This window comes from Pseudorca crassidens, chromosome 10, assembly GCF_039906515.1.
Source record: "Pseudorca crassidens isolate mPseCra1 chromosome 10, mPseCra1.hap1, whole genome shotgun sequence".
Taxonomy (NCBI): domain Eukaryota; kingdom Metazoa; phylum Chordata; class Mammalia; order Artiodactyla; family Delphinidae; genus Pseudorca; species Pseudorca crassidens.
This window is the reverse complement of record NC_090305.1, coordinates 38,795,124-38,819,785: the sequence shown is the minus strand read 5'-3', so window position 1 is coordinate 38,819,785 and position 24,662 is coordinate 38,795,124. Positions and strand designations below refer to the sequence as shown.

The 24,662-nt window shown below is 39.2% G+C and overlaps 1 protein-coding gene across 1 annotated transcript in view; it reads right to left on the bottom strand.

Moving 5' to 3' along the window:
• The window catches only part of SLC26A8 (solute carrier family 26 member 8), a 73,349-nt gene that overhangs the window by 24,164 nt on the left and 24,523 nt on the right, over positions 1–24,662 (bottom strand). Inside the window, 5 exon segments of the mRNA XM_067753193.1 lie at positions 411–558; positions 4,905–4,987; positions 13,774–13,923; positions 14,609–14,773; positions 24,108–24,289. Of these exon segments, the coding sequence (XP_067609294.1) occupies positions 411–558; positions 4,905–4,987; positions 13,774–13,923; positions 14,609–14,773; positions 24,108–24,289 (728 nt within the window).

The window sequence follows — 24,662 nt, the reverse complement described above, 5'->3', positions numbered from 1 at the left end:
CTGGGAAGATCCCACAGGCCGTGGAACAACTAAGCCCGTGTGCCATAACTACTGAGCCTCTACTCTAGAGCCCACGTGCCACAACTACTGAAGCCTGCGTGCCTAGAGCCTGTGCTCTGCAACAAAAGAAGCCACCACGGTGAGAAGCCCGCGCACCACAACGAAGAGTAGCCCCCACTCGCCTCAACCAGAGAAAGCCCCCACACAGCAACGAAGACCCAACGCAGCCAAAAATAAGTAAATAATTAAAAATAATTTTTTACAACATCCTTTGGTAATTGTAATTCAAATCATGGTCCAAGTGACTCTCTGGTTACAGAAGAATCCAGTCTTCATTTTAACTGCAGGCTAAGGTTAGAGAACAAAGATTAAAGGGTCACAGAAAGTAATAGAAAGGCCTGTCCTCTCACCTGGTTGGAATTGACATCATAGTTATGGAAACTGGCAATCTTCCTGCCCAGAAATATGAGCAGAGAGGAGCTCACTAAAGCTAAGGAGAACGCTTCTAAAAGCACTTCAGTAAGATTGCTCATATCTGGCGTTACAGGAAACAGGAAGCTGGAATAAAAGGGTGGAATTATTCCTAGATAGCAGGAATCATTTATTGGCATCTCCCCCACTCCAACCTTATCGTACTTTATCATCCATTTCAAAAGGTCTGACCCTTTTAAAAAATAATAAAAATAAGAGATAAGAAGAGCAACTCAGGCAGCAGCTTGCCAAAACTGCCAGCAACTCAAGCCAGGTTACAAAAGCCATTAAGAGAACATGCTCTGCTATCTTCTAGTTCAAGGTTTCTGCCATGTACCAATGGCAACAGATAGGACAGGCAAAACTACAAAAATCGATGAAAAATAGTTTATTTACACTGTTTGAGACCATACCAGTGGGTAAGCAATAGGCATATATCATACCTAAGAGGGTTTAGAGCTAAAAAGCTCCATGTATTCCCTTCTAGTCAAACTCAAATCTTTTAGGGTATAATTTTAGTCATTGTCTTTTGTAAAAATTGCTTCTGATTCTTATCCACACCTTTTTTTCCCAATTACTTTAATTGGGTAAAAGACACATAACATGATTTACCATCTTAGCCATTTTTAAATGTACTGTTCAGTGGTATTAAATACATTCATAATGTGCAACTATCACCACCATCTACTCCATAACTCCTTCATCTTGTAAAACTGAAACTCTATAACTATTAATCAATAACTCTCCATTTCTCCCTCCCCCCAGCTCTGACAACCACCATTTTACTTTCTGTCTTGGTGATTTTGACTACTAAGTACCTCAGATAAGTGGAATCATATAGTAATTGTCTTTCTCTGACTGGCTTATTTCACTTAGCATTAACGTCCTCAAGGTTCACCTATGTTGTAGTATGTGTCAGAATTTCCTTCCTTTTTAAGACTGAATAATATTCTATTGTATGAGGGGAGTTGAATGCTAAAATATTTGGATTTTCAGTGCCCAAATTAAGCACATTCCAGAACCGTTATGAAGCCTTCAGTCTCTCTCTCCCACTTCACAATTAATACTGAATTCCAATCAAATCTTAGACAATTTCAGCTAAGCCACTGGGGCTAGTCACAAACAAGAAAAGTCCAGCCTTAACATGCTGCCATTGTGAGTTCATAGGCACTAGGGAGCCATTGAAGGTTCTTGAGCAGCAGAAGAATCGTGTGTTAGGAGTATCTGTCTATAGGAAAAAAAAAAAGTGCTCCAGTTGGGGCATTGTTGCGAGATAAATACAGCTTTGTTTAAAGTTTATCTTTCCCTCACACCTGCCATGCTGTGAAGGAGAGTCTGTTTGGTGTTTGTTTTGTCTGATTCACCACCCACTGAATTATTCTGTCACGAGTGTAGCAGCTTCAAGAGCTAGGGTAAAGGCACAGACTAGAGTGAGTTCCAGATTCTATGTGACCTCGACCAACTCAGTCTGAGCTGTTTAATTTGTATTCAAGAGATGTGACAAGGTTCTGTTTTTTAAAGGTGACAATGGGTCACCTAGTATTCTAGACTCAATGTGAATAAACTGTAAAAATTCACTTCCATATCTTTGTGTCTAAGGTGTTTTGTGTGTAAAATACTTGTGTGGTATATTCCTTTTATTAATTCTATAAATAAAACTATATTCTTACTGTCAAAAAATGTTCTATTGTATGTTTATAACACATTTTGCTTATCCATTCATCCATCGATGGACACTTACTGTTTCTTCCACATTTCAGCTATTGTGAGTAATGCTGCTATGAACATAGGTGCACAAATATCTCTTCAAGACACTTCTTTTAACTTTGGGCGGTATATATCCAGAAGTAGAATTGCTGGATCATTTGGCAATTCTATTTTTTTTTTTTGTTTTTTTTTTGCGGTACGCGGGCCTCTCACTGTTGTGGCCTGTCCCGTTGCGGAGCACAGGCTCCGGACGCGCAAGCTCAGCGGCCATGGCTCATGGGCCCAGCCGCTCCGCGGCATGTGGGATCTTCCCGGTCCGGGGCACGAACCCGTAGTGCCCTGCATCGGCAGGCGGACTCTCAACCACTGCGCCACCAGGGAAGCCCGGCAATTCTATTTTTAATCTTTTGAGGAATCAGCGTACTACTTTCCACAGTGGCTGTACATTTTACATTCCCACTAACAGTGCACAAGATTTCCATTTTCTCCACATCCTCACCAACACTTGTTATTTTCATCTTTTTCAAAAAAAAATAGTAGTCACACTAATGAGTGTGAGGTGGTATCTATTGAATTATTGTAGTTTTGATTTGCATTTCCCAAATGACTAGTGATGTTGAGCATGTTATGTGTTTATTGGCCATTTGTGTATCATCCTTGGAAAAATGTCTATTCAAGTCCTTTCTCCACTTTTTGAGTCAGGTTGTTGGTTTTTTGTTGTTGCGTTTTAGGAGTTCTCTATGTATTTTGGATGTTAACCCCTTAGCATATATGATTTGCAAATATTTTCTCCTATTCTGTGAGTTGTCTTTTTTCTCTGTTGATAGTATCTTTTGATGCACAAAAGATTTTAATTTTTATGAATTTATTGCCCAAATCTATGTTAGTAAACCTTAAATATTTAGTATGATAATAGCATAAACTACTGTTTCTTTCCTTCCTGATGTTTTCTGTAACATTCAATTCTTTGTCAGCAATTTAGTTAAAAGGGGACATGGACGTGGAAGGAACTAACCTAAATTGTTCAGTTTTTCTAGTCCCTAGCAACCATGGATAAACAGGTAATTAAAAAGGGAGTTCAAAGCAATACCTAAAATTAGATTTTTGAAATGTTTGTTTCTCTACCTATACCCTTGAATCTTATGATGAAATATAAGCAAAGGTTAATTGTATGCTTTTTAAGTCATTAATAACAGAAGCATATTAAGTAAGTATAATAGAGGGGTTATTATACTAGATTTTGGAATTAAATAGAAATGGGTTCAAATAGTAGCTCTGACACTGACCAGCTGTGTGAGCTTGGATAAGTAATTTAAACTTGGTAACCCTTAGTTTCCTGAGCCATAAAAAGAAGATAATATCTTCCTTATAGTATTACCGTGAGGAACAAATGACATAAAATAATTATGTAAAGCATCAATCCCATTGTTGCCCTTGTCATTTTTTTTTCCTGAGGGCAGAGACCAAGTCTTATTTACCATTGTATTCCCTGGTACCTAGGTTGCCTGCTCACAGTTTAAGAAAAGTGAACAGAATTTCAAATGTATTTAATCATCATTAGATTTCACTGAGAACTGGTAGGATATGAGATTCATTCAATCTGGTTGCATCAAAGTAGCCTCTGTTTTGTATGCTGGGGGCTAGCCAATATCATTGACTCTTTGCTGTACTCCCTATTGAAGAACATGAGGAAATAAACAGTGCTCTTCAAAAGCCTTCTCATGAGCCAAGAAACTGTGGTATGCGGCCTTTCTTAGCTAAAGTGATTCATCTGGTCAAGATTAAAGAAACTATAATTCCCTGACAGAAGCAAGAGTGATGCCCCATAGTCACTGGTAGGAATCATAATGTCAATTAATTGCAAGTCCTTAAGAACTCCATATGCCAGACTACTTGAAGAATCTACTCAGAGTGATGAAGTAATGTTGCTCAAGGACACCCATTCAGTCTAAGTAGGTGAAGACAGAAGGAATGCTCACCTCTTGAGCACTGAAGCCCAGAGAGAGGCTAGGAAAAGAGGTATCTCTTGTCCCATCCTTGAGAGTTAATCAGATAGGTATGGAGGTTGAGAAGGTTCATAATGTGCTGTGAGAAAGATGCATGAGTCTCTCTGGTATTCAGTGCATCCAAGCAGTTTACTTGGGTAAGGGGATTGGCTCAACCATGGGAAGAGAGTCAAAGGCTGACCAGAGAAGAACGGGGTTGTCCTAGCCCTTATCCTTTAGAACCTCTGTGTTCTAAAATGAACTTGAGCCCATGACCCAGATTTGGCTGTGGCCAGAGACTGTTAGCAGAGAATATTGTTTAAAAAAATATTAATAAACAGAAAATAATTAAGTAGAGTTGGGAGACCAAAAGGGGGAGTTCTCACACCCTGTGACCATTGCAGAGCCCAACAGGAAGAAGAAAGACTCCTCTTCTTTCCTGGCAAAGGACTCAGCCAATGAAAAGTCATAGACTTTTTGTTTACCATAGCTTCCCCCCACTCCAATTTTATTTTTTCCTTTATAAAAACTTCTTCCCTTGCTGTGGGAGGACTTGCATGTGACTCGCCATGGTTGCAGACCCCAAATTGCAATTCTTTGCTGATCCCGAATAAACCCATCCTTGCTGGAGAACTAACTGGCACTCTGTTTTGGTCAATGATACCAAACAGGCTATGTAGTCAGAGGCTAAGAGGAGTTAACAGGAAGGGAAAAGTAGTCTTGAAAAGTGGAATTACCAACCTATAAGGAATCATATCAATGAGCATCTTGCTGTTTTCTGTGTCCACGTTTACCTTGTTTGCAAATGCAGCGAACCCAAGAATCTGTAGGGGTTTAAAAAGAAAAGGCATGTGATCATCTAAATATTATGCATTGCTTCCAAGAGCAGAGGTGCCCATAGCCTCTGGCAGCACAGGGAATGCAATACGTGGCAGTCCCTATACATGAAGGTTGGAGAAAGAGGCAGTGCCAGTTCAGTGGAACAACAAAGGCAGAAGTCCTCCCCAACACTTTTGGTTCCCTGAACTCTTTTTAGCACTGTAACCAGAATGAAAAACAACTTCAGGCTTGGTCTCTGACATAGTAATAGGAAAAAATGGTTGCCCTAGACTTCTCTTTCCTCACCAACTTTAAACATCTGGATCAAGTATAAACATGTTTTCAGATAATAGCTGTAACCAAGGCCTCAGTTTTAAAAGTTTTAAAATCTAGGTACACTGTCCCAATACAAGTAAGCCCTCTGGGGGATTGTTGAGGTATATTGATAATCATTAATAATCATTAATAAGATGGAGCAGCATTTGATAGCACACACGAAAAATTGCTTTAGCAAAGCAATTACTTGCTTTCTTTTTTCTCCTTTCATTTCCTTCTGAAATACCAAGCCTCCCTTCCATTTCTAATGTCTGTTAGAGGGAAAACAGACAAGCTAGCAGCTGTTACACCTTATAAAGACCTCACACCAAAGCAAATTAAAGCAGAGACAAGAGAACTCAATGCCCATTTAAAAATAATAATATATAGTTGCTTTACCCCATTATCCCTACTAACACATAAATCTTTTCCCAGCATCTACTCTAAGAGCTCAGCTAGACACTGAGCAGGATAGCAGTTGGTTTACCTGTGATGCTGTGTTCAGATGACGACCCCTAGGAAGCCTACAGATCAGAATGGAAGGAAGATCTGGATCAACAGAAAAGTTGTGATCTTTATATAGTTAAGGGACAGGAAGTGTGGCAAGTGGCCAAGAAACTCTTTCATTTCCAGTATAAAGGTTACACTTGCTCATTAAGGAAAATAGAGAAAATATGAAAAATTTAAAAGCAGAAATAAGTCATCCAAAGATAACTACTATTGATGCTTTTTTTTGGTGTTTGCTATACGGCTTAAATATACACATATACAAATACACACATACACATACATTAATTATGAACGTACAGTATGTACAATTTCTTATATCTATGAAACTCTTGAATTATTTGTCAGTTTATTTTACCTGGATCCCAAATATTGCCTTGAAATTTTCCCTTAATATTTGAGACTACCATCTAAAGGATAGACGGCTGGGTATGTGCAGTTTCCTCCAGCACAACCTTTTTTTTTGGCTGCATTGGGTCTTCGTTGCTGCACACAGGCTTTCTCTAGTTGCAGCGAGCGGGGGCTACTCTTTGTTGTGGTGCGCAGTCTTCTTATTGTGGTGGCTTCTCTTGTGTGGAGCACGGGCTTTAGGCACGCAGGCTTCAGTAGTTGTGGCATGCGGGCTCAGTAGTTGTGGTTCGCGGGCTCTAGGGCACAGGCTCAGTAGTTGTGGTGCACGGGCTTAGTTGCTCCACAGCATGTGGGACCTTCCCCGACCAGGGCTTGAACCCATGTCCCCTGCATTGGCAGGCGGATTCTTAAGCACTGTGCCACCAGGGAAGCCCATCTCCAGCACATCTTAGTTTCACAGTAGTTTCTTATGGGGTGTTGTGAAAAGCTTTTCACCCGCTACACCATAGCAGCTCTCATCCTCCCTCTCCTACTTTCCTCATTTCCAAGGGAAACATGGAGGTCTTTTTCCAATTCTAAACTACATCTCTAATCCCTGCTATATAGTAGAAAATGTTCCCAATCACTTGACTTGACATGTGTATAAGTAGTGTATTGCAGGCTTCAATAACCTTTGAGGATAAATCAGGTCACAGAAAAGTTTAATGTCTAATTTGCAATAATTCTAAGTCTCCACCTACATTTGTTGCTGGACCTCAGTTTATTTCTCCACTTCACTTCATGGTGCATCCTAATTATTTATAGCATTCCCCAAAGGAATGTCTTAACTATGGCTCACAAACCAATCTGTCAGCCATAGTCAACCCACAGCATCCTCTATACTCTTACTCCTCTCCTTTCCTAATAACCCAGGTTAATGTTATTGCCTTTGAGGTTGCTTAAAGGAACATCACTATGATCCCTGCTGCTGATGTCTCTTAAAAGAGGGTTGATTTGTGACAACATGGATGGACCTTGAGGGCATTATGCTAAGTGAAATAAGCTAGACAGAGAAAGACAAATACTGCATGGTATCACTTATACGTGGAATCTAAAACAAAAAAGAAAACAGTCACGCTCATAGAAACAGAGAGTAGAAAAGTGGTTGCCAGGGACTGAGGGATGGGGGAATTGAGAAAGGTTGGTAAAACAGTGCAACCTTTCAGCTACAAGATGAATAAGGTCTGAGGATCTAACGTAAAACATGGTGACTATAGTTGCTAACATTTTATCATATACTTAAAAATTGCTAAGAGAGTAGAACTTAAATGTTCTCACCAAAAAAAAAAAAAAAAGATAAATGTATGGGGTATGGATGTGTTAATTAACTAGATGGGGGAAATCCTTTCACAATATATATCTGTATCAAATCATCATGATGCACACTTTAAATATCTTATAAGTTTATACCTGAGTAAAGCTGGAATCAAAGAGAGACACAGAGATAGAAACAGAGAGAGCGCGCTGATGTCTGTGTCACAGATGCCATCTGCTGGTGACTCCAAAGCCTCAGCCTCCTAAAAGCCAGAGTTGTACTTGGTTCCAAGAGAAGGAGAGGTTGCCTCTGACTCCACTCCCCAAACTCCATATGCACATTGTTCCCTGGGCTCTAGGGCCCCACTATTTGTATACAGTGTTTTGGAAGGTCTTTTGTAAAAGCAGCCATTCAGCTTTTGGCCTTTATGAATTGATAGCTTTTTAACTACTCCAAGGAAGAAAGGATATGCACCTCCACAAGAAGTAGACAACAGTTATAAGACAGAGCTTGGTCTCAGTTTCCAAAGCAATTCCTATACTCTTTCAATCATGAAGAGTATGGACCTGGATTAGTTAGCATAGAATATGTTATACTGTGGCAATATACAAACCATGAGATCTTAGTGTCCTAGCACTTGAAAGTTATTTTTTTACCCACACAAAGTCCACTGTGGGTCAGTGTCTCTGCAGGACAGCTTTTTTGCAAATAGTGCCTTGGGGATCCAGGCTAATTCTTCCTGGAGACTCTATCACCTCAACATATAGCCCCTATGATTACTACAGCAGGGGAAGAAGGAACATTGGGAACTCATGCCTATTCGCCTATGCTTTAGCCCCAAAGTTGCATGGTCCTGCCTAACTACAAGGGCAGCTGGGAAATATAGGGGTGCACACAGTGAACTTTAATTATCTCCATCACAGAACACTTCTTAAAGGGAAAGTAATGCTCATGGACACCCAAAGATTTATTGATCCTTGTAAGAGAAATGACGACTCCAAAAACCTAAGCTTTATTTATGAAAATCTCTTTAGTATTGTAAAAATGTTAACTGCAAAAGATAAATTTTATCAGATTTCTTTTTCTTTTTCTTTTTTGGCCGCGCCGCGTAGCTTGTGGGATCTTAGTTCCCTGGACCAGGGATTGAACCCACGCCCTCCTCAGTGAAAGTGTGGAGTCCTAATCAGTGGACCACCAGGGAATTCCCCCAGATTTCTTAAAACAAACAAGAAATGTCATCTTTAGACAACATTTTTTAAATATTCTTGAAAGAAAACAATCATATTGATTTAGTTTAACATTTCCCCTGATCTAAAGAAAAAGATGTTTAAAAAACCTAGGACATATACATGAACACACACCTTCCCCAGCAGCCCCTCCTCCCCAAACCCAGCTCTGACACTTAGTGACATGGGTTAGTTTTCATTTAACATCTCATCTCCCTCAATTTCTTTACTGTAGCATAGGGAGAATGAAAGGAGGCTGAATAACAGTGTGGTTGCTGCTATACTAAAATAGAAATGAAACCTCTACATAAAAGAATACAGAAATTCATCAACACTGAGCATAGGCCTGTCATGTATTTGTTTGAAAGAGGAAAGGTGAGAATAACTGAAAGTACAGGAATATCAATTGTAGTTGACTTTGGATAGTGCAGCTATAGGAATTTCTTTTCCTCCTTCTTTTTTTTTCTTTCTGTTTTTCAAAATTGCTAGAATTCCCTGGCGGTCCAGTGGTTAGGACGCCATGCTTCCATTGCTGGGGACCTGGGTTTGATTCCTAGTCAGGGAACTAAGATCCCACAAGCCACTTGGCATGGCCAAAAAAAAATTGCTAGAATGAGCCTGTATTACTGTCATAATGGAAAAAAAAAAACACCCTATTTTTCAAATAGTATGAAAAAGAGGCAGTAGATAAAAGTCCTTTGAAAAATAAGCATGTTTAAAAATATATAAGCTAATTAAATGTATGTATTCAGCTTTGTCACAATTCAACATACATTTTTTTTTTGCGGTATGCAGGCCTCTCACTGTTGCGGCCTCTCCCGTTGTGGAGCACAGGCTCCGGACGCGCAGGCTCAGCGGCCATGGCTCACGGGCCCAGCTGCTCCGCAGCACGTGGGATCTTCCCGGACCACGGCACGAACTCATGTCCCCTACATCGGCAGGCGGACTCTCAACCACTGCGCCACCAGGGAAGCCCTCAACAAACATTTTAAAAATATTATTTTTACAATTCTCCTATGAACATTTCCCTTCCGACGTTACTTGCTTTTAATTTAATTTAAAAAATACATATTTTAAATGATCTGAACCATGAGTTTGGAGTATCAAAACACTTACCAGAAACATCCCACCTACACCAAAAGACAGATCATCCAGACAGAAAATTAATAAGGAAACAAAAGCCTTAAATGACACATTAGACCAGACAGACTTAATTGATATTTATAGAACATTCCATCCAAAAGCAGCAGAATACACTTTCTTCTCAAGTGTACATGGAACATTCTCTAGGATAGATCACATCTTCGCTCACAAATCAAGCCTCAGTAAATTTAAGAAAATTGAAATCATATCAACCATCTTTTCCAACCACAATGCTATGAGATTAGAAATCAATTATGGAAAAAAACTGTAAAGAACACAAACACATGGAGGCTAAACAATATGCTACTAAATAACCAATGGATCATGGAAGAAATCAAAGAGGAAATCAAAAAACACCGAGAAAAAAATGACAATGAAAACACGATGACCCAAAACATCTGGGATGCAGCAAAAGAGATTCTAAGAGGGAAGTTTATAGTAATACAATACTACCTCAATAAACAAAAAGCTCAAATAAACAATCTAACCCTACACCTAAAGGAATTAGAGAAAGAGGGACCAACAAAACCCAAAGTTAGTAGAAGGAAAGAAATCATAAAGATCAGAGCAGAAATAAATGAAATAGAAATGAAGAAAACAATAGCAAAGATCAATGAAACTAAAATCTGGTTCTGGGCTTCCCTAGTGGCGCAGTGGTTGAGAGTCCGCTTGCCGATGCAGGGGACACGGGTTCGTGCCCCAGTCCGGGAGGATCCCACATGCCATGGAGCGGCTGGGTCCGTGAGCCATGGCCACTAAGCCTGCGTGTCTGGAGACTGTGCTCCGCAGTGGGAGAGGCCACAACAGTGAGAGGCCCGCATACCGCAAAAAAAAAAAAAAAGCTGGTTCTTTGAGAAGATCAACAAAACTGATAAACCATTAGCCAGACTCATCAAGAAAAAAAGGGAGAGGACTCAAATCAATAAAAATTAGAAATGAAAAAGGAAAAGTAACAACTGACACTGCAGAAATACAAAGGATCATAAGAGACTACTACAAGCAACTCTATGCCAATAAAATGGACAACCTGGAAGAAATGGACAAATTCTTAGAAAGGTACAACCTTCCAAGACTGAACCAGGAAGAAATAGAAAATATGAACAGACCAATCACAAGTAACGAAATTGAAACTGTGATTAAAAATCTTCCAACAAATAAAAGTCCAGGACCAGATGGCTTCACAGGTGAATTCTATCAAGCATTTAGAGAAAAGCTAACACCTATCCTTCTCAAACTTTTCCAAAAAATTGAAGAGGGAGGAACACTCCCAAGCTCATTCTATGAGGCCATCATCACCCTAATACCAAAACCAGACAAAGATATCACAAAAAAAGAAAATTACAGGCCAATATCACTGATGAACATAGATGCAAAAATCTTCAACAAAATACAAGCAAACAGAATCCAACAACACATTAAAAGGATCATACACCATGATCAAGTCAGATTTACCCCAGGGATGTAAGGATTCTTCAATATACACAAATCAATCAATGTGATACACCACATTAACAAACTGAAGAATAAAAACCATGTGATCATCTCAATAGATGCAGAAAAAGCTTTTGACAAAATTCAACACCCATCTATGATAAAAACTCTCCAGAAAGTGGGCATAGAGGGAACCTACCTCAACATAATAAAGGTCATGTATGACAAGTACACAGCTAACATCACTCTTAATGGTGAAAAACTGAAAGCATTTCCTCTAAGATCAGGAATAAGACAAGGATGTCCACTCTTGCCACTATTATTCAACATAGTTTTGGAAGTCCTGGCCACGGCAATCAGAGAAGAAAAAGAAATAAAAGGAATCCAAATGGGAAAAGAAGAAGTAAAACTGTCACTGTTTGCAGATGACTTGATACTATACACAGAAAATCCTCAAGAGGCCACCAGAAAACTACTAGAGCTTATCAGTGAATCTGGTAAAGTTGTAGGATACAAAATCAATACACAGAAATCTCTTGCATTCCTATATACTAACAATGAAAGGTTAGAAAGAGAAATTAAGGAAACAATCTCATTTATCACCACAACAAAAAGAATAATACCTAGGAATAAACCTACCTAAGGAGACAAAAGACCTGTACTCAGAAAACTATAGGATACTGATTAAAGAAATCAAAGACAACACTAACGGATGGAGAAACATACTATGTTCTTGGATTGGAAGGATCAATACTGTGAAAATGACTATACTAACCAAAGCAATCTACATGTTCAATGCAATCCCTATCAAATTACCAATAGCAATTTTCCAGAATTAGAACAAAAATTTTTACAATTTGTATGGAAACACTAAAGACCCCAAATAGCCAAAGCAATCTTGAGGGAAAAAATCGGAGCTGGAGGAATCAGACTCCCTGACTTCAGACTATACTACAAAGCTACAGTAATCAAGACAATATAGTACTGGCACAAAAACAGAAATATAGATCAATGGAACAGGATAGAAAGCCCAGAGATAAACCCACACACCTTCGGTCACCTAATCTATGACAAAGCAGGCAAGAATATACAATAGAGAAAAGACAGTCCCTTCAATAAGTGGTGCTGGGAAAACTGGACAGCTACATGTAAAAGAATAACATTAGAATACTCCCTAACACCATACACAAAAATAAACTCAAAATGGATTAAAGACCTAAATGTAAGGCTGGACACTATAAAACTCTTAAAGGAAAATATAGGCAGAACACTCTCTGACATATTTGTCAAATGTCAAATTATGTCAAAACACAATTTGACATAAATTGCTGCAAGATTTTTTGACCCACCTCCTAGAGTAATGAAAATAAAAACAAAAATAAACAAATGGGACCTAATGAAACTTAAAAGCTTTTGCACAGCAAAGGAAATGATAAATAAAACAAAAAGACATCCAAGAGGATGGAAGAAAATATTTGACAAAGCAACCATCAAGGGATTAATCTCCAAAATATACAAACAGCTCATGCAGCTCAATATCAAAAAAAACAACTCAATGAAAAAATGGGCAGAAGACCTAAATAGACATTTCTCCAAAGAAGACATACAAATGGCCAACAAACACATGAAAACATGCTCAACATCACTAATCATTAGAGAAATGCAAATCAAAACTACAGTGAGGTATCACCTCACACTGGTCAGAATGGCCATCATCAAAAAATCTATAAATGATAAATGCAGGAGAGGATGTGGAGAAAAGGGAACCCTCCTACACTGTTGGTGGGAATGTAAACTGGTACAACCACTATGGAGAACAGTATGGAGTTTCCTCAAAAAACTAAAACTAGAATTACCATATGACCCAGCAATCCCACTCCTGGGCATATACTGGGAGAAAACCATAATTCAAAAAGATACATGTACCCCAATGTTCATTGCAGCACTATTTACAATAGCCAGGACATGGAAGCAACCTAAATGTCCATCCACAGAGGAATGGATAAAGAAGATGTGGTACCTATATACAATGGAATATTACTCAGCCATAAAAAGGAATGAAATAATGCCATTTGCAGAGACGTGGATAGACCTAGAGACTGTCATACAGAGTGAAGTAAGTCAGAAAGAGAAAAACAAATATGGTATATTAACACATATATGTGGAATGTAGAAAAATGATACAGATGAACCAGTTTTCAAAGCAGAAATAGACACTGATGTAGAGAAAAAACTTATGGATACCAACGGGGGAAGGGGGATGGGATGAATTGGGAGATTGGGATTGACTTATATACACTACTATGTATAAAATAGACAACTAATGAAAACCTACTGTATAGCACAGGGAACTCTACTCAGTGCTCTGTGGTGACCTAAATGGGAAGGAAATCTAAAAAAGAGGGGATATATGTATACGTATAACTGATTCACTTTGCTGTACAGCAGAAACTAACACAACATTGTAAAGCAACTATACTCCAATAAAAAGCAAAACAAAACAAAACAAAATGAAAACACCTACCAGAAAAATTTCCATGGGAAACTTGATGGGGTACTGATTGTAGGAAATTCTGATACATTTGTTGATTCTCAGAGCAACAATAGCAGTTAGAAATAGTAAGATGCTGGTGGAATTAGCTTTGGGGAGACCTATACAGTAGTTAATTATGTTCTGAAAGAAAACAAAATTACAGAGGCTTAGAAAGGGATGTGATAACTGCCTAAATCTAGAAAATGACACTCTTTCTAAATTAGTTGAAAAGGAAGTCCCTAGGCAGTGTTGCTGGGCACAGAGGTCTTTATGAGCATTACTAGAACAGTGAGAGCAAGTAGGTGGATACATATTTTTTAATTGAAAACAATATATTAAAAGACTATAATGTCCAGTAAGAAGATAATACACTTTCTATGTTTCACTGTAGTGGAAAGGACCCAGGAGTTATGTTTATTATGTTTATCAATTTTCCCAGACCATGTATGTTTAGCTTGGCTCCTAGGACATGCTTGCATTCAGGGACTACTTTGCATTTTATATTCTGTATATATTATGTTTTAGGATATATGTCTTTCAGGAGGCATGTAACGGGAAGAAGTATGATAATACAGTATCTCAAAGACCAAATTTTAATATAACTCACGTTGGTTTAAAAGGCTGGGGTGAAATGGTTAATGCAACTGGGAACATGGTCCAACTGGCATCTGCAATTAATCAAGTCTGTAAATCTAGAAGAGGTGAAATTATTTCTAGGACTCTCTTGACTCAGCTGCCTATGCAGGAGTCTGTCCACTTGGGTCTACTTTTTTGGAGGCAAGGGGAGGGGCATTTGTAAGTCTAGGTGAGGGTAGAAGTTACTCACATAGAAGAAGGAGATGGGACCAGAATGGAAACTAATCATAATCCCGAAGATGCAGGTCAACTGGGACAGCATAATGTGTAGTGCCGTGGCAGCCAGGTAAGCACTGATTGCAGCCTCCGGAATGTAAGTGATAATGAAGCCAAAACCTAACATGCCCATTGATAGCTGTAGGGGGTTCAGATGGAAAAGAAAACCAGAGTGAGGAGAAATGTCATCAAACCAGCAATGTCACCAATTAGGCAAACTCCAGAGGGGTTCCAAAAAAAAAGTTAAGTTAGGCCCCTTTGATAACTCTTGTTCCTCTTTCCCTAATCAACTGAAATTGATGAGCTAAGGTAGGTCCTTGGTGTTGATTCAGAGGTTTCCTACAGACATAAGACCACACTCCTTTCTTCACGAGTTCATAAGCTTAAGTTCTTACTCTAGAATCTACTGACCTTGTTGATGTGGGGTTAACAGTGACAAAGTGATCAGAACAAGACCTTGCCTTTTCAAAGCCCTTTTTACTAGAAGCTTTGATAGCCCTCTTCATGAGAGGTTAATATCCCTGTGAGGAATGCAGCTTTTCGCAAAGGAAAATATTAAAACAAACTGGGGGGCTTCCCTGGTGGCGCAGTGGTTGAGAGTCCACCTGCCGATGCAGGGGACACGGGTTCGTGCCCCGGTCCGGGAAGATCCCACATGCCACGGAGCGGCTGGGCCCGTGAGCCATGGCTGCTGAGCCTGTGCGTCCGGAGCCTGTGCTCCACAACGGGAGAGGCCACAGCAGTGAGAGGCCCGCGTACCGCAAATAAAAAAAAAAAAAAAAAAACTGGGTTCCAGCTTAAACTTTCTGGCCTTTGACACTTATCTTTATGAAGAATGATTAAGCTGAATTTATGTCTTCAGAATTATACATAAATACATGTATGATATAGCATTTTACATGTACACATGCATATACATGTAAATATATTTTTAAAATGTTATGTAATAAACAAGCAAAGCATCTAAAAGGATAGATGCCAAACTATTAACAGAAGTTACCTTTGGGGAATGGGATTAAAAGTTTGGGGCAATATTTGTAATTTATACACTTTTTTATTATTTGAGATTTTTTGCAATATACATGTTCATCTTTTATAATAAAAAAAAATTGTAAAATTATGGATAGGGTGTGAGCCTCAACCCTCTTAAGAGGGTAGGTTAAGAAAAATGACACAGCCCAATGAAGAAGATGGGGAAAGAAAAACAAAAGTCGTGAAGTCTTCTATTGTCACTGCTTCATCTTCCACTGCACTAGGAACTCTCAGAAAACAAACTTGGAAGAATAAATCTAGTAGCTTTAAAAGCTTTTTGTTTCAAAGCTTTCAGTTAGCTGGGCAGTTGGTCTCCCTTAATGTCCTGTCATTACTGCCCAATATGCTCCTTTACTCTAGTCAGGCCAGTCTGCTTCCTGTCATTAGTGTGGCTGGCTGATTTTTACTTCTGTGCTTATGCCCAAACCCCTCTGCCATCTCTTTGCCAATCCATGTTTATCATCTCTTTCAAAAGCTCAATGAAACTTCTCTTCTTCAGGAGGTGTGGTGCAAACAGCATGATTCCTGGGGATGGAGAACTTGGCTTCAATGCTGGCTCTACTTCTCACTGCCTGAGTGAGTTTGGGCAAGTTTATTAAACTCTCCAAACCTCAGTCTCCTCACCTATAGAATGAATAATACCCAACATGCAGTGTTTTGTATGGATTACACTACATAATTCACGTAAAACACTTAGCTCAAATCTGAAAATAGTGACAGATGCAAATATGTACCATTCTTTCTTCATGCCATCCCTTCCTTCCACCTTGTAAATGGAAAATATCTATAATTAACCATAGAACTCTTCCTTACCCAGCTGTAATGTGGCATCAGAATCTGATGTTAATGTAATTTTCTAGGCATCAATTGTCAGTCAGAATTGGTCTGTGACATGAAACCTATCTGCCATCCTTATTGAAAACAAGTACAGACAGTTCCCAAATTACAATGGTTCTAACATTTTTTTCAACTTTACGATGGTGCAAAAGCATATGCATTCAGTAGAAACCGTACTTTGAATTTTGATTTTTTTTTTCTGGGCTAGCCATATGCTGTATGATACTCTGTTGTAATGCCGGGCAGTGGCAGTGAGCGACAGCTCTTAGTCAGCCAAACAATCATGAGGGTAAACCACTGATACACTTATAACTATTCTGTACTCAGACAGCCATTCTGTTTTTCACCTTTAGTACAGTATTCAACAAATTACATGAGATATTCAGCACTTTATTATAAAATAGATAATGAGTTAGATGATTTTGCCCAAGTGTAGTCTAATGTAAGTGTTCTGAGCATGTTTAAGGTAGGCCAGGCTAAGCTATGATGTTTGGTAAACTAGGTGTATTAAATGTATTTTCGACTTACAGTATTTTCAACTTACCATGGGTTTATCAGTATGTAACTCCATCATAAGCTGAGGAAGTTCTGTACTAAATGTTTGATGAATGAAGGAAAGGCTCAATAAATGGTTGTTTCCTTCCCAGACAACTCCATCCCAGCTAAAAGTTATTCCTTCACTTCATATTCTTTTTTTTTGGCCACACTGCGCATCATGCGGGATCTTAATTCCCCAACCAGAGATCGAACCCATGCCCTCTGCAGTGGAAGTGTGGACTCTTAACCACTGGACTGCCAGGGAAGTCCCCACTTTATATTCTTTTGACAACAAACTCTTCACTTTTATTAACACTAGTTTTCACTTTAAGATTATCTAGTGCACAGATTCTAGAGGTAGACAAACTGAGCCTGAATCCCAGTTTTGAATCGTACTGGTTATGTGACCTTGGGCAATTCACTTAACCTCTTTATACCTTTATTTCTTTAAAATAAGTACCAGAATAATACCTACCCTCATACAGGGGGGTGTTGTGAGGATCAAATGAGATAAAACATGTAAAGTGCTTTGAATATTGACAGCACATAGCAATAAATGTTAGATATTAATATCTAGTTCAGACTTTTTTTTTAATTTAAACTTTTTATTTTAAATAATTGTAGATTGACATGAAATTGTAAAAAAGCAACACACAGAGATCCGTTTTACCCAGTTACCCCAATGATAACATCTTGCACAACTATAGTATTGATACAATGCCACAATTAGGATACTGACATCAATACAACCAAGTTACCCAATAATTCCATCAGCACAAAGATCCCTCCTGTTGTCCTTTAATAGCCTCTTACCTCTCATCTCTACCTCCAGTCTCCATCCTCTGACCTCTACCCATCTTTAATCCCTGGCGACAACTAATCTATTCTTCATTTCTATAATTTTGTCACTTCAAGAATTTTACCTAAATGGAATCATCAGTATGTAAACTTTCCAATTTCATTCATTTTTGCTCTTTATTATTTCCTTCCTTCTGCTTATTTTGGGTTTAATTTGCTCTTATTTTTCTAGGTTTTGAAGAGGGAGCTTTTATTATTAATTTGAGACATTTTCTTTATTCTACTCTATGCATTTTAGTGCTATAAATTTCCTTTTCAGCACTGCTTTAGCTGTGTTCCAAAAATTTTGGTATGTTTTATTTTCATTTACTTCAAGGTATTTTTTTTAAGATTTAATTTTATTTATTTTTGGCTGCGTTGGGTCTTTGTTGCTGCATGCGGGCTTTCTCTAGTTGTGGCGAGTGGGGGCTATTCTTCATTGTGGTGCACGGGCTTCTCATTGCGGCGGCTTTTCTTGTTACGGAGCATGGGTTCTAGGCACGTGGGCTTCAGTAGTTGCAGCACGTGGGCTCAGTAGTTGTGGCTCGCCAGCCCTAGAGCACAGGCTCAGTAGTTGTGGCACATGGTTTAGTTGCTCCGCAGCACGTGGGATCTTCCTGGACCAGGGATTGAACCCGTGTCCCCTGCAATGGCAGGCAGATTCTTACCCACTGTGCCACCAGGGAAGTCCCTACATCAATGTGTTTTTTAAAAACTTCCCTTGAGATTTCCTACCTGACTTATGGATTATTTAGAAGTATGCTGTTTAGTAGTATCCAGATATTTGGAGACTTTCCTGTTAACTTTTTATTATTGAGTTCTAGTTTGATTCCACTGTGGTCAGAGAACATACTGTTTGATTTCAATTCTTTTAAATTTATTGAGGTTTGTTTTATAGCTCAGGATACAGTCTATCTTGCTGTATGTTCCATGGGTTGTTGAAAAGAATGTGTATTCTGCTGTTATTGGTGGGAGTATTCTGTAAATGTCTCAAATCCTATTGGTGTTGTTGATATTTTGAATTTTATTATATGCTTGCTGATTTTCTGTCTAGTTGTCCAATCAATTGTTGAGCGAGGGGTGTTGAAGTCTCCAACTGTAATTGTGGATTTGTCTATTTCTCCTTTCCAGTTATATCAGTTTTTGCTTCACATATTTTGTAGCTCTGTTGTTTGGTGCATACCTTTGTAGGATTGCTATGTCTTCCTGGTAGACTGATACTTTTATCATTATATAATGTCCCTGTCTACCTCTGGTGATTTTCTTGGCTCTGAAGTCTACTTTATCTGATATTAATATAGCCAATCCTGTTTCCTTTGATTAATATTTGCATGATCTATCTTTCCATTTTTTTACTTTCAACCTGTCTATATTATTATATTTGATGTTTCTTGTAGACAGCATATTTCTAAATATGTCAGTCTCTAACTTTAATGTAAATGTCAATACGTTAGGGCTTACGTCTGCCATTTTCCTGTTTGTTTTCTCTGTTTTTCAACTCTTTATTTTTCCTGATTTCATTGGTTACTTGAACATTTTTTAGAATTTCATTTTGATTTATCTATAGTGTTTTTGAGTGTATCTCTTTGTATAGATTTTAAGTGGTTGTCCTAGGTATTACATTATATATGCATAACTTATCACAGTCTACCGGTGTAAACATTTTACCAGTTTGAGCAAATTATAGAAACTTTACCTCCCTTTATGTTTTTTATAAAAGAATTGTTTTAAGTATTTCTTCCATATTCATTTTGAACCACATCAGACAGTGTTATAATTTTGTTTCAACCATTGAACATAATTTAGAAAACCCAACAAGCAAGGAAAACTACCATATTTATCCATATTTTTCCCTTTCCATTGTTCTTTCTTCCTTCTTGATGTTCCAAGATGCCTTCTTTTATCATTTCCTTTCTGTTTAGAGAACTTCCATTAGCCATTCTTTTAGGGTAGGTCTTGCTGGTGACAAATTCTCTTAGTTTTGCTTCATCTGAGAACGTCTTGGTATCTCCTTCATTCTTTTTTTTTTTAATTAATGTATTTATTTTTGGCTGTGTTGGGTCGTCATTGCTGCATGTAGGCTTTCTCTAGTTGTGGCGAGCGGGGGCTACTCTTTGTTGCGGTATGTGGGCTTCTCATTGCGGTGGCTTCTCTTTGTTGTGGAGCATGGCCTCTAGACATGCAGGCTTCAGTAGTTGTGGCATGTGGGCTCAGTAGTTGTGGCTCGCAGGCTCTAGAGCACAGGCTCAGTAGTTGTGTTGCATGGGCTTAGTAGCTCTGCAGCATGTGGGATCTTCCCGGACCAGGGCTCGAACCTGTGTCGCCTGTATGGGCAGGCGGATTCTTAACCACTGCACCACCAGGGAAATCCCTCTTCTTCATTCTTGAAGGATATTTTCACTGAGGCTATGATTTTGGATTGACAGTTCTTTCAGCAAACAAAAAATATTGTGCAATTTCCTTCTGGTCTCCATGGTTTCTAACAAGAAATCTGCTATCATTTAAATTATTTTCCTCCTGTAGTGAAGTGTTTCTCTCACTGCTTTCAAGATTTTTTTTTCATTGTTTTTAGTTTTCAGAAGTTGACTATGGGGACTTCCCTGGTGGTGCAGTGGTTAAGAATCCACTTGCCAATGCAGGGGACATGGGTTCAAGCCCTGGTCAGAGAAGATCCCACATGCCACGGAGGAACTGAGCCCATGCACCACAACTACTGAGCCTGCACTCTACAGCTCGCAAGCCACAACTATTGAGCTCATGTGGCACAACTGCTGAGCCCACACATCGCAACTACTGAAGCCCACATGCCTAGAGCTCGTGCTCCGCAACAAGAGAAGCCACCGCAATGAGAAGCCTGTGCACCGCAATGAAGAATGGGCCCCACTCGCCACAACTAGAGAAAGCCTGAGCATGGCAACAAAAACCCAATGCAGCCAAAAATTAAAAAAACAAAACAAAACATGATTTGTCTTGATGTGGATTTCTATGGATTTATCTTCTTTGGGTTTTTCCAAGCTTCTTAAATCCGTAGGATTATATTTTTTGCCAAATTTGGGGAGTTTTCAGCTATTATTTCTTCAAATAACTCAGCCCCATCTTTTTTCTCCTTCCTTTCTGGGATGCTTATGACACAAATTTTAGAGCTTTTTTTATAGTCCCATTTGTCCCTGAGGCTCTGTTAATTTTTTTTTCCGTCTATTTTCTCTCTGTTGTTCGGACTGGGTAATTTCTATTGTTCTGTCTTCAAGTTCATTGATTTTTTCCTCTGTCTCCTCCATTTTGCTGTTGAGCCCATCCTTTGAATTTTTAATTTTGGTTACTGTATATTTCAGCTCCAAAATTTTCATTTGGTTCTTCTTTACATCTTCTATTTATTTTTTAAGACTTTCTATTTTTTCACTTGTTTCAAGCATGTTCATAATTGGTTGCTGAAGCGTTTTTAGGATGGCTGCTTTATAATTTATCCCAGATAATTCTGATATCTCTATCAACTCAGTGCTGGCATCTTTTTCTTGTCTTTCTTCATTTAAGTTGAAATGTTCTCAGTTCTTGATATGACAAGTTATTTTCAGTTTAATTGTTGACATTTTGTGTACTATGCTATAAGACTCTGGATCTTATTTAAACCTTCTGTTTTAGCCAGCTTATTTTGATAAACTGCTGGCAGGGGAAGGGGAAGGTGCCACCTTGTTACTGTCTGGTAAGGCAGAAGTCCAGGTTCTCCTCTCAAAATCCTCTCAAAATCCACTGACACTTGAGGCAATAGGGACTCTTCATTTTTGCTGGGAAGGGATGGAAGTTCTGGCTCCCCACTAGGCCTCCCATCCTGGCTGGGAGAGACAGAAATGCCTTTATTTCTCCCTACATCACCTCCATTGACACTGCTGAAGAGGGGGTTGTCATCATTAATGCTGTGTTGGGTGAAAGATCTGACCCTTCACTAGGCTTTCTCTGACACACCCCAGCAAGGATTAGGAAGGGTGTCTCATTACTGCCCCGTGGAGATGAAAGTCTTGACTCCCTTGACTCCCAGGCCTTCTCTGACAATACCCCAGGTGGCTACCTCATTACAGCTGGGTGAGTGTGGAAGTCTGGGCTCCCTGCTTGGCCTTTGCTGGCATGAGTGGGGATGACACCACAGGTTGTTTTTGTTTTGTTTTGTTTTGTTTTGTTTGGTGTTTGTCTGGAGTAGAGCAGTTATTGGGTAAAAGTTTTCAGTCTTGCTAGTCTTTCCTGGTCCTGTGGCTATAAAGAGCAGACTTTTGTTGGGGCTTTTTTTTGGTCTGCCCGTGTTGGCATTTTGGGTTTCTGGCTTCTTCAGCACCAAGTCTGAGATATATGAGGCAAAGAAGAAAACCCAAGGAATTCACCACTGTGTTGTTCCTTGGGTCTGAGCCAGTTTGTCTTCTTCTCTTCACCTTCCAGAGTCATTTTACGTTTGTTTTGTATATAATTTTCCAAGGTTTTTAGTTTTCTTAGCAGGAGGAATAGGCAAAAGTACATATATTCCATCTTTCTGTAAATGGAATATCTCCTCCTTTATTACATGAAAAAAAAATGACACTCAAACAAGGGGAAAGAACTTGCCAAGGCCACTTAGATAATTAATAGGTTGCTGACTTACTGCCTGTTATTTTGTCTTCACCTACAAGATTGAATATTTTAAACACAGGTATTATATCTTTTTATTTTTATTTTTTTAATAAATTTATTTATTTTATTTATTTATTTTTGGCTGCACTGGGTCTTCGTTGCTGCTTGCGGGCTTTCTCTAGTTGCAGCAAGCGGGGGCTACTCTTCGTTGTGGTGCATGGGCTTCTCATTGCAGTGGCTTCTCTTGTTGCAGAGCACGGGCTCTGGGCATGTGGGCTTCCGTAGTTGTGGCACGTGGGCTCAGTAGTTGTGGCTCACAGGCTCCAGAGCACAGGCTTAGCAGCTGTGGCACACGAGCCTAGCTGCTCCGCGGCATGTGGGATCTTCCCGGACCAGTGCTCGAACCCACGTCCCCTGCATTGGCCGGCGGCCTCTCAATCACTGCACCATCAGGGAAGCCTGGTATTATATCTTTTTAAAAAAAATTTTGGGTCTCTATTAAAGTACAAATTTCATTTCTCTATACTTGGTAATTATAATTTATTAACACTTACTATGTGACAGGCTCTGGGCTGAATGCTTTGCATGCATTTTCTCACTTAATCCTCACAAGAACTCTGCAATACAAATATTATTTTTCCCATTTTAAACATGAAGAAACTGAGGCCCACGAAGGTAAGATAACTTAAGTAAGTCACATAGCTGGTAAGTGTCAGGGCTGGGGTCAGCCTACCATAATAGCCTGCCTTTGTAGGCTTCCAATAAGTCCTTGCCTAATAAAAGATGGCCCCAGGGGAAATCAGTGAAAATTAGCTATAGAGCAGGTTAGCTGAGAAGAAAGAGAAATAAAACTGAAATATGTGACTTTAGTTCAGTGGGTGACACTTCAGATGGTAGACTCACAGAAGAAATTAAAAATAAGCCCAAAATAAGGTTTGATATTTTAATAAGTCATTGATATTGCCCATTAGCTGAGTCCCGTCATTGCAGAAAAAGGATTTCAGGTCTGACTCTAATGGTCACTAACCAAAAATATAGTATGTGATCCCATGAATGCTATTCTTGTTGAAAGAATAGAAAGAAATTTTTTAAAACGTGAAATCATGGGCTTCCCTGGTGGCGCAGTGGTTGAGAGTCCGCCTGCCGATGCAGGGGACACGGGTTCGTGCCCCGGTCCAGGAAGATCCCACATGCCACGGAGCGGCTAGGCCCGTGAGCCATGGCCACTGAGCCTGCGTGTCCGGATCCTGTGCTCCGCAATGGGAGAGGCCACAACAGTGAGAGGCCTGCATACCGCAAAAAAAAAAATAAATAATAATAATAATAATAAAACGTGAAATCATGAGTAGAACTCTAGGCCACAGTCCCTGGGACACTTCTTTAGTCTTAGAGTATCAGGGACTGATGAGAATATTGAGTATGTCATCCTAAACCAATGTGGTAGACTTCAGAGGAGGGAGAAGTTTTGTTACTGAGGAGATAGCCTATCCACAAGACCCATAAGTTTTTGAAAACTTAAATCACTTAAGTTCCAGATATATCACAATGGGTAACAGGAGCAATTAAAGGAAGGGGTCCATGTGCAGACCCTTTATTTATTTATTGCTTTTTTAGGGGTTCAGAGACTCAGGTCCTACCTGAATAATCCCAGTCAGCAACGTTGTGGATGCCATCACACTCAAGGATTTGTTATAGTTCTCAAAGAAGGAGAGGTTAGAAAAGTCATCCTTGATGAAAGTTCCCAGTATTACGTGGCCACCGTTGAATGGGTATGTCCCTAGGACATTGATCGTCAGAGCACTCACAAGGAAGAATGTACCTATGAAAGAAAATGTTCAGGCAGAAGGTGAGGTTTTAAGTCCAGGTAAACTGACAGATATTGACAAAAGCAAGGCATGGTCTGATGTTTTGTTCTTGATCTGACAAACTTTTCTTATTTGAAAGTGGCCACCAAGAAATAAGAAAGAGCAGGGAAAAGAACTCTGGCTCCACGTACTGTAACGAACTCACAAGTTTTAGATCTTGGTGGTCTAGGTATTAACCTCTTTGCATCATGGGCATATGGAGTAGGATTAAAGAGAAATTGACTAGAAATATATATCAGGCTCAGCCACTGTGCCTGTTCTTAGAAACGGTAAAACATGAGATGGTGGTGAAAGGATCAGAAAACAAAGCTAATCAATAATAATAAG